Source organism: Penicillium cosmopolitanum (assembly GCF_028827165.1).
Source record: "Penicillium cosmopolitanum strain IBT 29677 chromosome Unknown utg000012l:1.0-3308103.0:1.0-3310761.0, whole genome shotgun sequence".
Lineage (NCBI taxonomy): Eukaryota > Fungi > Ascomycota > Eurotiomycetes > Eurotiales > Aspergillaceae > Penicillium > Penicillium cosmopolitanum.
In genome coordinates, this window is record NW_026622682.1 from 670,504 (window position 1) to 683,014 (window position 12,511).

At 48.4% G+C, this 12,511-nt stretch overlaps 5 protein-coding genes across 5 annotated transcripts; 3 read left to right on the forward strand and 2 right to left on the reverse strand.

The window, feature by feature from the left end:
- Positions 1 to 737: 737 nt before the first annotated feature.
- N7509_013021 (DUF563 domain protein) lies at positions 738 to 2,180 on the forward strand (the record flags this gene model as incomplete). The annotated part of the gene is made up of 1 exon (XM_056637658.1): positions 738 to 2,180. The coding sequence occupies one exon, from the start codon at positions 738 to 740 to the stop codon at positions 2,178 to 2,180; it is 1,443 nt and encodes a 480-aa protein (XP_056481165.1).
- A 293-nt stretch (positions 2,181 to 2,473) lies between these two features.
- On the reverse strand, positions 2,474 to 4,212 carry N7509_013022 (Aldehyde/histidinol dehydrogenase; the record flags this gene model as incomplete). Its single annotated transcript, XM_056637659.1, has 2 exons — positions 2,474 to 4,105; positions 4,171 to 4,212. The coding sequence occupies 2 exons, from the start codon at positions 4,210 to 4,212 to the stop codon at positions 2,474 to 2,476; spliced, it is 1,674 nt and encodes a 557-aa protein (XP_056481166.1).
- Positions 4,213 to 5,528: 1,316 nt separating this feature from the next.
- Positions 5,529 to 7,213, forward strand: N7509_013023 (Amidohydrolase 1; the record flags this gene model as incomplete). Its single annotated transcript, XM_056637660.1, has 2 exons — positions 5,529 to 5,850; positions 5,913 to 7,213. 2 exons carry the CDS (start codon positions 5,529 to 5,531, stop codon positions 7,211 to 7,213), a joined length of 1,623 nt encoding a protein of 540 aa, XP_056481167.1.
- Positions 7,214 to 7,802: 589 nt separating this feature from the next.
- On the forward strand, positions 7,803 to 8,613 carry N7509_013024 (alpha/beta hydrolase; the record flags this gene model as incomplete). Its single annotated transcript, XM_056637661.1, has 2 exons — positions 7,803 to 8,216; positions 8,272 to 8,613. 2 exons carry the CDS (start codon positions 7,803 to 7,805, stop codon positions 8,611 to 8,613), a joined length of 756 nt encoding a protein of 251 aa, XP_056481168.1.
- Positions 8,614 to 8,801: 188 nt separating this feature from the next.
- rglA (putative rhamnogalacturonase B) lies at positions 8,802 to 10,913 on the reverse strand (the record flags this gene model as incomplete). Its single annotated transcript, XM_056637662.1, has 11 exons — positions 8,802 to 8,831; positions 8,890 to 8,946; positions 9,000 to 9,140; positions 9,194 to 9,440; positions 9,489 to 9,922; positions 9,970 to 10,021; positions 10,081 to 10,156; positions 10,206 to 10,275; positions 10,323 to 10,444; positions 10,503 to 10,604; positions 10,658 to 10,913. 11 exons carry the CDS (start codon positions 10,911 to 10,913, stop codon positions 8,802 to 8,804), a joined length of 1,587 nt encoding a protein of 528 aa, XP_056481169.1.
- Between the last annotated feature and the right edge of the window lie 1,598 nt (positions 10,914 to 12,511).

Here is a 12,511-nt window from a genome sequence, read left to right on the forward strand (position 1 = left end):
TTTGCCTATGCTCGTACAAACGACCACTTCTCCCCGTTGATGTACATTAGGCAAGGCAAAATAGGAGGTAAGGAGGGGCCTTTCGAGCGAGAGCGGCCCCAAAAATGACGAATAAAAGAGGGTCTTGTGGGGTAGACTCGCCTTCGTTTGTCATTCCTTCCCTCGCCGATCTATTTTCGGCTCGAATGTCAAGACTTGGGTACCCACTTGGGGCTGCGCAACCTTTGTGATTCCTGCTGAATCAACGCCACACTTATCTTGCGCTTGGCGGTCGTCTTCTTTTCATCTGCTCAGCAGCCCTCAACTCACACTGCTTCATTTGAGTGTGGAGATAGGTTTTTGTTTCTAAAATCACATCAGGGCTCTCTCTTTTCCCGCCGAACCGAACCCGCCTAGCCGAGCTAACATTTGGGGGCCAAAGATAGTCCAGATAATTATCCAGTTTCTCCATGATTTTGGACCCATCTCAACCGCTCGAGGGTAGTAAATATGGATCTAATCCATTCCTTTTCCCAATCATATTGGTCATCGCATTCTATCCTGGCCTGTGGTGGAGCACTTGAGGTGCTTTGTTCATGTTCCTCAGAAAGTTCTCTAACTGAACGTTTGGGGGCTAGCTTTTTATGCCAATCATACATAACAGTGAGTTTCCTTTGTAAAAGGGAAAATTTGAGACCGTTTTCTGCTTCCAACGCCCGAATTAGAGCCCAAAGCAGGGCCCTTCAAGCTCACGAAACATGCCGCTGATAGGCTTCAGCAGTCGCGGTAAAGGGCGCTCCTTGCTGCTTCTTGGATTCCTTGTGCTGGCGTCGGTGTTCCTGTTCGCCCAGCTCCACCAATTGCAGCCAGTCATTCAAAATACACCAGTTATTGAGTATACGGGACCGCCAACGACCGTCTCCGCTGCGGAGGAAGAACACGTTCCAGTTCTTCCTGCACCATACACCACTGTTCCCGATAAAGTGCCTTTCTGTGCAGAGCGGTTTGAAACTAAGTATCTCGAAAAACTTCGTGATTCCGCAACGCAGTATTGCAATGAGTCACAGGCTTTGACCTGCTTTCACTCTCAGGTCGTGAATCGATGGGACTCGTTCTGTTTTGGCAAAAAAGCCAAGTTTCTACCAGAAGATGGCAAGTTTCAGTTGGATTGCAACCTGACGTGTACAAGGAAGACAGAATCAAATTCGAAACCTCTCGAGCTCAATGTCTTCCATAAATACTGGTATGACACTGTGCCGAGCCGAGTCCTCGATGGCTTGGTTAAAATGAAACATGAAGCCGAGTTCTGGCCACAAAAGTCTCAGAATTATACCATTTTAGTCAAACGAAAAAGTGCGACCAATTTGTGGCACAGCTTGTTGGAGATTTATTCTATGCTGCTGAGTTTGGATGTTCTTCACATGACATTGCAGCCAAACATGCCTTCCACGCCCTTCATCTCCAAGAGCGATGCCGAAAACACACAAGTAGTCATTCTCGATGATCATGAGGATGGTCCATACTATGAGTTGTGGTCACTCTTCGCCAAGAAACAAGTCGTTCGGATGAAAAACGTCTCACCCAATACAAGATTTGAGAACATCATAGTTCCGCTTGGCGGGGAAAGCAATCCTCTCTGGCAGGGTGATTGGGAGATCAACACATGCAAATCATCCGCACTTTTGAATACGTTTGTCAATCGAGTATTGGCGTTTTATAGTCTCCAGAAAACGAAACATCGGCAGAGTGATAAGCTCACCTTGACTTTTATAGACGGGGTTGGTGGTCAGAGGCTTGTCGATCAGGAAAAGTACCTGAAGGAGCTGCAAAATTACTTTCCTCTTGTCAACATCCAATTGATTGATTTTGCGGCAATTTCCTTTAGGGAGCAATTGAAAATAATTCAACAGACAGATGTTCTTGCAGGGGTTCATGGAGCAGGCCTAGCTCACGGGACTTTCTTGCCACCTGGATCGGTAATGGTGGAAATCCTACCGAACACTCCCAATCACAAGGGCTTTCGCAACATGGCGTCTTTAATGGGACATTCATACTTCAGTACCGGTGTCTCGAAAATGTCGAAAAAGCCTAACTGGCATAGTGAAGATAATTCAATTGAAATTGAAACGTTCTTGGCCGTCATGAAGCTGGCAATCAAGACAATGTACAACAAGAATCTGCGAAACTACGACGCTAGCTAATTCGGCTATTTTTCTTTCCAAATTCAAATTAACATATGTTCTAATATTATTTTTGCTCAGGCCAGAGAGGTCATATGGACTGATTTTCGTTTACAATACAATCCAAGTGATAGAAGCGAGGCGATTATTCCCGACGATTAAGGGTAGTCCCGGACATTCCCTTTACGCCCCGACTTTCTCTAAATTGAAGGAAGGAGGAGACCACCAGGAGTTCCCAGACATTATCTGGTGCATAAAAAATTGAAGCTTTAATTTCCTCGGTCATCTCGTTAAACTATGAAGTCTCGTATGTATTACTCCGGAATGTGACAAATGCCTAGAGTTTCGCTGCTGCTCACATAGGAGTCCTTCACGCAGCGCGGACTCGAAAACCTCAGGAGAACATTCACGGAGTTTGCCTTGTCATTCGTTCCACTAGATCGGGCCCCGCCGAAGGGGTGCGCACCGATAACCGCTCCAGTGCTCTTGTCATTGATGCAAAACATTCCAACAGAATCTCGGAGGTGCTGGTCTGCGATATTTATGGCTTCTCTATCGCGGGCGAAGAGTGAACCCGCCAAACCATACTCGGAGGTAGAATCAATTACTTTACAAATATCTTCAAATCCCGACGGCGCAGCGTCATCATATACCTGAACGGCGAACGAAGGGCCAAAAAGCTCCTTCGTCATGAGATTCGATCTGGCATTTTTCCCGGGATTGTTCAACTCGAAAATGGCGGGTTGGACGAAAAACCCTTTTTTGCCATCAGTATCGCCTCCATAGATCAAGGCGTGGCCCTCATCCAATGTATTTTGAACAAAATCCTTAAATCTTTCAAATGAAGCTTCCGAGATCATCGGACCCAATGGATGGTGCAGCGCTTTCACATCATCTCCGTGTGTCATCCGCTCTGCTTCTCTAATGAGAGCTTTTTTCAAGTCACCTTGTTGCCACATGGATCTAGGGACAATGAAGCGAGACATAGCACTGCACTTTTGGCCCTGGAATTCAAATGCTGAGCGTACAGCAGCAGAGGCGATCCAGTCACAGTCATCCTTGCAAGAATTGTGGACGAGATGAAAGTTTTTACCACCACTTTCGCCTACAATCCGAGGGAAGCTTTTGTAGATATTGGTGTTGGCGCCAATTTGAATACAAAGCGTCCTCAAGACGGTAGAAGATCCAGTATAATGAAGTCCGGCAAAATGCGGGCTAGTAAGGGCTGGCTCGACAACTGTGGTCGGATCAGCCTGGGGCAAGAACTGGACAACACCTTTGGGCAGGCCCGCCTCCTCCATAATTTGATATATGATGTAATTAGACAGGACCGCCATGGGTGAAGGTTTCCACAAGATCACATTTCCCAGGATAGCGGGCGTAAAGGCAATATGTGTTCCGAGGGCCGTGAAGTTAAATGGCGAGATGGCAAGAACAAAGCCTTCCAGGGGCCGATAATCCAGCCTACTAGTCGATGAATCATACTGCTTGATAGGCTGTTGATCGTATAGCTGGGCGCAAAAATAGACGTGGAAATTGAGAGTGTCGATGACCTCGGCGATGCAATCGCCATCAGCCTGTCCACATGTTTTCCCTTGTCCAATCATTGTTGCCGCCATCAACTTCCAACGATATTTTGGAGTTTCGACAAGCTTGGCGGCTTTGCGATAGATGGCCGATCTATCTTTGAAGGACATATTGGCCCACTTCTTTCTCGCCTCTAGTGCACCGGGAATGGCCTCGGTCTTGACAATATTCGATTCTACCTCATGATACTCTGCGAGCGGGGAACCATTTCCATTCCAAGGATTTGCCTGGGTGCTTTTGCGACCACTGTATATCCGTTCACCGTTGATAATACTGGGGATTTGAGTGACAGTACTTTCAAGCTCCGCGAGGGCTGCTTTCAAGAGTTGTCTCTCTGAAGATGCAGGTGCATAAGAAAGCTGGAACAATGTCAGCAATCTCCCTTTTTAACGTTCTCTCCCCATCACTCCAGTTTAACACATACACAGCTTGCGTTCGAAGGCTCCGGGTACTGGGCGGTAGGCATTTTCTTCTCTAGTACAAATATCGTCAGATAAAGATTTCCGAGGAAAGAATATGAACTTCGTCAACATGCAGGAGCGAATTTATCATTATAATGGAGCCAATACGCTCAATCAGGAAATGTCGCTGCTCCAGCCGATTTCTCGGAAAGGTCATCCGCGTTTTATCCTAGCTCACAACAATTAGTCGTTGAATCGGACCGAGGAGAGGATATTGACTACAATGGAAATACAACAATAGTCAACCCAGAAAATAGAAATTTGTAAGTAAACACAAGATTTTATGTCATATACACCCCATTAACCCTGACCCGGATTTTCATACTTTCCTTTCCTCTTATGTGCGGTGCGTGATGGGTGCAATCAACCCAGTGTTCCCTCTATTAATTTGCACACGGATTATTGTAAAATCTTTATTGATGGAGGAAGTGAAACCAACAAAGAAGTGTGCTATCGGCCAAGCAAAGGACCAAGGGTAGGCAAGCATATCACTTAGGATCGCGGAAGGCAGCGGGGGACCAACTCACGCAGGCTCAGGGAGCCGATCGCTTCCTGGGTAGGTACCAGTAACGTTACCATCACTATCATGCCATTCCCTCAGCCAGACGCGACTATACGAACACCTGGTAACTAATGTGGTGAACCATCGTTGCTGGAGGTCAGTTGCACAGGAAAAGGCGGATGACAAACGCCGCTCGCCCGCATTAAAACCCCGTGTTTGCCCGCAAGTTTCTTATCAGCTGCCAAATGACAATACAATACACAAGTTCCATCCCACTTGAACTAATCTGCCACCAAAACAACTTCACCATGCCCGTAATAAATGTAAAGATACGTCACAATAGTCGGAAACTGCCGATCCCCGCCACGAACTCTGCCCTGTTGATCGCTCACGACTACGACCTTGAAACAATTTGCTAGAAGGCTTCGATGCAAGGGCACTGCGGAGAAGGCTGTCGAATGCAGAAGGAATAACCTTGATAGCCCTACCCCAGACCTGGAACAGAACTCGGCGTTCGGAAGGGTGTTTTATCAGGCGACGTTACCGCCACCTTCACTAAGCTTTGACCCTTGAACGAGGATATATCAGGCCCGCATCCGCTCGTTGGAATATTTTTTGACCTGGTCGGCATGTACTTGAGTTAATAGATCGGATGCACTTGGATTTTGATCTGCATTCTTGATACCGCATCGCATCGCGTCGCATCGCATCGCATCGTATCGCATCGCATCGCATTACTGGTGGCCAATACACGCCAAACGTTTTGAAATCTGCCATACACTGCCCTTGTTTTGAATTTGAAGAGGAACATTCTTCAATATGAGACGAGAATACGAATTCACTGTTTACCGGGGAACATTCATCCAGCTTGGTCGGCTGCCCGACTCAGACTTGACCTCAACACCGCCTAAACCAGAGCTTCAGCGCACTCAGGGTATCCTGTGGGTTTCCGCCGAGAGCGGTCGGATCAAGGGATACGACTGGAAAGTCCAAGGTGATGAAGCATTTACTGGGTTTATGAGCAAAAATGGCTGGGTTGATGTTGATGGAAGGACGAATGGCAATCTTGGGGGCGCGACCAATGTGAAGATCGTCGAGGCACGCGAAGATAAGAACGAATTTTTCTTCCCTGGATTCATCGGTAAGCGCGAATATTTGCCATCATTCAACATGTCTCATGAAAGCCTTTACTAACAATTGCAGATACTCACATCCATGCCCCTCAATACCCAAATGCAGGCCTCTTCGGCTCCTCAACCTTACTGGACTGGCTAGAGACCTACACTTTTCCAGTAGAATCAGGTTTCGGCACACAGCCAACCGTGAAGGGCCAAAGCCAGGCCCAGAAGCCAGAGGATGCACCAGAATCAGCACTACTTAAGTACGACCAGGTCGTTTCACGCACACTCGCTCATGGCACAACCTGCGCATCGTATTTCGCGACAGTCCACGTCCCAGCAACAAATGCCTTGGCTGCAATTTGCCAAACACGGGGCCAGCGCGCTTTCATCGGCCGAGTGTGTATGGATGAGCCAGGCTTTTGCCCTGACTACTACAGAGATCTCTCCGCCGAGGATTCTCTGTCCGCGACAAAGGATACGATTCGGTACATCCACACTCTGGACCCGAAAGGCGCTCTCGTGAAACCGATTGTCACGCCCCGTTTCGCGCCAACATGCTCCCGACCTTCTCTTACTGCCCTTGGTCAATTGGCAGCTAGCTATAACCCCCCGCTGCACATCCAGACACACATTGCGGAAAACAAGAACGAAGTGGCCTTGGTGAAAGACCTCTTCCCCGAAGCAGAAAGCTATACGGCCGTTTACGATCAGCACAATCTGCTCACGCCGCGGACTATTCTCGCGCACGCGGTACACCTTTCAAAGGAGGAGCGAACGCTCGTCAAGGCGCGTGATGCGAAGATCTCACACTGCCCTGCCTCCAACTCGGCCCTGGGCTCCGGAATTGCCCCAGTACGAGACTATCTCAACGAAGGCATCACCGTTGGCTTAGGCACGGACGTGAGTGGTGGCTATAGTCCTTCCATCCTAGAAGCCGCCAGACAAGCCTGTCTTTCCTCGCGACTACTCGGCCACACGAAAGACTATGTTGAGTACCATTCCCATACCTGTAACAGCAGCAAATCTGTTGACGGAGCAGAGAAGCTATCCGTCGCTGAGAGTTTATACCTGGCCACCCGTGGCGGAGCTGCTGTCGTCAACATGGAAGACGATATTGGCGGGTTTGAGATCGGGATGATTATGGATGCGCAGTTGATTCAGCTGGGCTCTGTGAGAATGAATGGTGCATCTCCGCTTTCTTCTACTGCTAATATGAACGGGGGACCATGTACCAGTCTGATTCAATCTGGACCTGTTGGTAATGTGGATATCTTTGGAACTGAGTCTTGGGAAGAGAAGATCCAGAAGTGGGTTTGGAGTGGAGATGATCGGAATGTTAAGGCTGTTTGGGTTGGGGGAAGAATGGTTCATTGGAGAGTGTAGAACTTGCTAAAGTATTCCCTTACTTCGCGAGTGTCCACCGGTACATGGCGTCTAATGTGCACATATTTGATTTACGAAATCGATTGATCTACAGGGCTATTTCGCAATATAATCCCGTTTTTGAAAGAGATCGCAATTCAGTAGACTAAAATTTTTAACGATCACATATTGAATGCTTGAGTAATCACACTAGTTACTAGTAGGAATTGGCTTCATATCTTCCGCATCCCAGTGGGGGCCAAATTTATGTCGCCGTGCCAGTGCACAATCGGCCCGATCCACCCGCCAACCTACCCACTAAAATGTGTCTCGCAATTGTTGCTGTCCATTCAGAATTCATCTTGCGACCGCGGGATAAATAGGCCCCGAAGGATTTTACCAATTTCAAGATAACATGACAAATTCTGCCAACCGGAGAGAAACACTGGAGTTGGAGAAGGCAAAGGAATATTCCAGGCAATCAAACTACGTTTCTGACTAGTCGGGGAGCAATTATTTAAGGAGAGGTCACTGCATCACTGAAATAGTCATGAAGTAAATCCACAAACCATTCGATTTTGAACCATATTTAACTCATTCCTACGAAAACATGTCCCAACCAACTCTCGTGGTCATCCCGGGTTCTTTTTCGCCCCCAGCCCTTTACAAAAATTTCGTCGACAACCTCCGATCGCTTGATTTCGAAGCCATCGTCGAGCCACTGCAATCTGCTATTCGGAGAGAGTCATCACCGTCGTCATCTATGTACGATGATGCATCTCATTTTCGCGAAGTTATCTCAAAGTTAGCCGACCAGGGAAAAGACATCGTCCTTATACCTCATTCATATGGCGGGATCGTCGCCAATGAAAGCGCCAAGGGTCTTCTGAAGTCCGACCGATCGAAAGCTGGAAAGGCCGGCGGTATTGTGGAGATCGTCAATATCAGCACTCTCACCCCCGCAGTGGGTGAAACTGCCCTTGACGTTGCGGGAAAACTTGGCCTTGACCAATTTCCCGTTGAGGTAAGAAATCTCCACATATAACTCGCGTTAATTATTCCCATTCTGACTTATCCAGGGTGAATACATGGTTCTCGAAGACGAGGGATGCGCGAAAGCGAATTACAATGATGTTCCCTGGGATCAGGCGTTGGAATTCGCGAAAGGGCATAGCGATCATTCGGCGAAGAGCTTTAGAGATAAACTTACTTATGCAGCCTACTTGGACATCCCATCGTCATGGGTGTTCTGCGAACGAGATGTCTTGCTTCCGCGGGCTTTCCAAAGGGAGACGATAGATCTCATTGAGCAGCGCAGTGGCAAAAAGGTCCGCGTTTTCAGCATTGATGCTGGCCATTGTGTTACTTCGACACGGCCAAAGGAGCTGGCGGTCTTGATCCAAAAGATCTTGAGCAAGTGATTTGATGAATCCTGTCAACAATTATATTACTTAGAATGTTAGACTAGCTTGGCGCAATTTAAGAACTACTGTTTCAGGTCCTAATTGTTTAAGAGTTTCGGGGAGAATAAGTTTCAATAACTTCTCAACAGTGTTGATCTATAACATAGACTTCTGCCCTGTTCAAGGTGAAGATAGCTTTGTGACCTTCACTGGAACAGCTCAACGCAGTCGAAAATCTATTGAAATTCGAATTAGCTCATGCAGATAGTGGAGGGATGGTTGAGAGATACTCACAAAGTTGGGGCTCAGATAGGTATCGCCAGAGCTTCCAGAAACAACGTTAATGGTAATCTGCGAGATGTCAATAATCTGAACTAGTAACCCCAGAGTAAATATCCACTTACAGTGTTGGTTCCCGCGACAATAGTGCCACTGGGAATGGAAACATCATAAACTTCTCCCAGGCCGCGGTAAGCTCCCCGAGTAACGCCGCGCGAGTTGAGATTAGTGGGTGCGGACGGGGTGCTACCGGTGTAGCTGTTGATCTAGCTTGGGGTCAGAATTTTGTATATCCGATTGAGTTGGAGTAGGCTCTTACGGTAGCTTGTGGCCGACCACCAGCAAAGGAAAGGGTAGTACCGATCCTCAGGGTCGCGGCTCCAGTCTGAGATGAAGTTGCAGTGAACTTGATGGTAATCGGCGAGTTCACTGATTTGAAGATAGCCATCGGGAACTGGGATGTCGTAGAGCTACCGACCGTGTAGGTACCGGGGCTCCAAGAGGACATGCGGGTATCAGAGGGGTGCATGCGGAGCTGGTTGGCGGCATTGAGGAATCCAGTTGGTCTATGCTGTCAGCTTTGGTGTAGGAGTTGATTAGTGGAGTCTACATACTGCCCATCCCAGTCTCCAATCTTGAAGATCGTCGTGCCGGTGGTCACTTTTCCGGAGATGCTCTTTGATGTGGTCGAGCCAGCGGTAACAGTTACCGACGAAGTTGCGACGGCGAACTCTCCCTGGTAGTAGACCATGGTGTAGGTGCCAGGCTTCATGGCAGGTGAAGTAAATGAGCCACTGGAGGATGTGTAGGTCCAGTACTGGGCAGCAGAGTTGTACCAGTGAATTACCCAATCAAAGGAGGAACTGGCACCGGAAGCGGTTCCAGAAACGTAGCCTCGCCCGGAGGTAGCGACATAGCCCTTGATACCCAGGTTGGCGAAGAACGAAGTGTCGATGTTGGTTGACGGAGTACCGCTGCGGCTAAAGTACATCATGTATGGACCGTGTAGACCTTGACGGTAGGTTTCGGTTTGGACATGGCCAGAGTTCTATTTCTGTCAGATGTGAAAATGAGTGTCGTGTGGATAAATCGTACCATGTACCAGTACAGGCCAGTATATGAGCCGACGTTGTTGGTATTGATGTCGCTAAGAATGTTAGTGAGATTTCCTCGGGTGCGTGGTAATTTAGTTAGAAATGCTCATACCGATGGAAGGGACCACCAGCTGACGTCTCATACTGGGGAATAATCATGCAGACACGATGCGCGCTGCCGGACACACCTAGACTTTGATTAGTGTTTTTCTCCGGGACAGTCATAGAAACACTTACAATGTCTTTGATCATCGATAAATCGCTGACTGGAGTAGAACTTGCTTCGGGTTTCGCCATCAACAAGATACTGCAATATGTTAGCCTCGCACAGTTCAGCTGGTCCGGTTTACCCACCACATCCGAGCCCTCGATAGCAGTTCCATCAGCAATCGTCGAGACATCACCAAAGGGTTCTTCATTGGGGAGCAGGTCCGCATTCAGTCGGGCGATGTATCGCAACTCGCCGATAGATGGTTCTTGTAAAAGTCAGCCAAGTGCAAACTGGACAAATCCCTCCAGCCCGCTCTCACTTACCAGCAGTAGTGTAGGTGGCCATATAGATGATTGGATCGCCGCTGTGCACAACATAATAGTGTGTGAGGGTATCAGTTGCGCAAGTGACCGTGATGTAATCGCCTTTAATGGTCAGCCTTTCTCGTGAACTGTCGCTGAAGAACAAGTGAACCTACCACTCTGCGTTGCGCTGACGGTAGCAGTTCCCAGACCTGACCCGATGTGCGAACCGGTCGACTGGTACTGCAGCTCAGATCCATAGAAATTGATCGACGAGATGTCGCAACTAGTGCGGGAGACGGTAAACTTGAGTGGGTTCGACGATCCAGCGTCCACGACGTAAGTGCCACTGTTAGTTGTCAGTCCAAATGCAGCATTGGCTACTTTGGCCCAAAGGGCCAATGCAACAACACCCAAAGCCCGAGAGAACATTGCGATGCGACAGGTTGGCTCAGAAGCAGACAGTCGCAGACACTCCGGTGGGTTTTACTATTTCCTTCCATCTGTGGCTTATATACTGGCTTCAAGTGCCAAATCTTCACTTGAAACCCTCTATCCTGAACGGTGGAGATTTACCGTTAGCTCGGCTCCGTCGCTGCATTGAATTCGGGGGTTATTCTACATTGGACTTTGGTTCCACCAATCTCGGTATATCAATTTAGCTCACATTAAGGGGTTCGAGGCATTCCGTCTCCCCTTTCGTCACGGCAGCACTAGTGATAGCCATCCTTGCACGTCATCATCTGAGTGAAATACCGAAATAGCCTAGCGAACTGAAATAATGTCATCCCTATTCACGTTGAGCACAGAAATCATCCGAGAGGCTTGCCAAGAGCCCCTGCAATTCGATGTGGGGGAAACTGGCTGTTTCAAGGGAGCGGCGGCTAGTGGTGGGTAAAACATGAAGATTGATGGGAGCTATTCCTACTTGGCGACGCGTAAATGTAGGATTTCAACTTTGTATGCCGAACCTAGAATAAGATCTGCATTTCCTTCAGAAACGTCCACCCCGCCCGGAGTTCAGGTCATAATTCTCGGTTCACTTTACCACGAGAAACCGAGCGGGATCATGCAGTTCGACTACATACTCATATACGCCTCCTAATGTTGCCAAGGCCTCTGCGGGGTACATAAGCTCTAGCTTGTTTGACTGGTGGATGATTCTTAAACAGGTCAGACCTTCGTGATATGCCCGATGAAAATCCGTGGCGGTCATGGGTTCCAGGAACGGAATTCTTCATGAAGCTCTCATTGATGATTGGTCTAGTTTTTGAATCCAAATCGTTATACCGGCCCTAGTGGACTGCATACCCACCACCTACGGACAGCACACTCCAGACACCCTAGTCACTCGAGGCTAGAACCCTGCCCCTTAGAACCACACCTTCCCTACTACTATCAAACATCACCGCCCATTCGAGTCCCCAATGGGACTTGTGTCAAATCTACAGCAGCTATGGGCCGAAAGACAACTTCTTGCTATTTGAGCAAGTAGCATTCGATTCGGATTCCGAATAAAATATATCTATCGATTCTCCCTCGTTAGTTGCAGGGGAGTGCCGCCAAATACAACGGCTTCACTCTGTCCATAGAGCGACATGGATCCTACCACTGGCATTCACATGAAGCTGACGCGCTACTAGTAAACTACTAATACGAGTTCCAAGGTTGCGTTGACACGAAGGCAGAAAGCTTCAGGCCAATTCAATCTCGTGACGCGAGCACACGCCCTAAAGAGCGCCCCCTTCCCAATTCTCACGGCTCCCAGACACAAAATCAGCAAACATTAGCTTTGTACTTCGTACAATTAGACTCAAGGGACGGAGGCATGGCCAAATTCAAACCAGGCGGACTTTATCTCTTCCTCTGACGCAGTGCCCCCACAGCTTGCGGGTTCACACGCTGATCCCCCGGGTGCATCCCGGCTGATTCTTTCAATATCCGGGTCCATTCCGGTCCCAGAAAGTACCAAACACAACGTGGGGATTTTCACGAGGTGCTGACCAAAAGAGCTCCCCAGCCTTTCCACC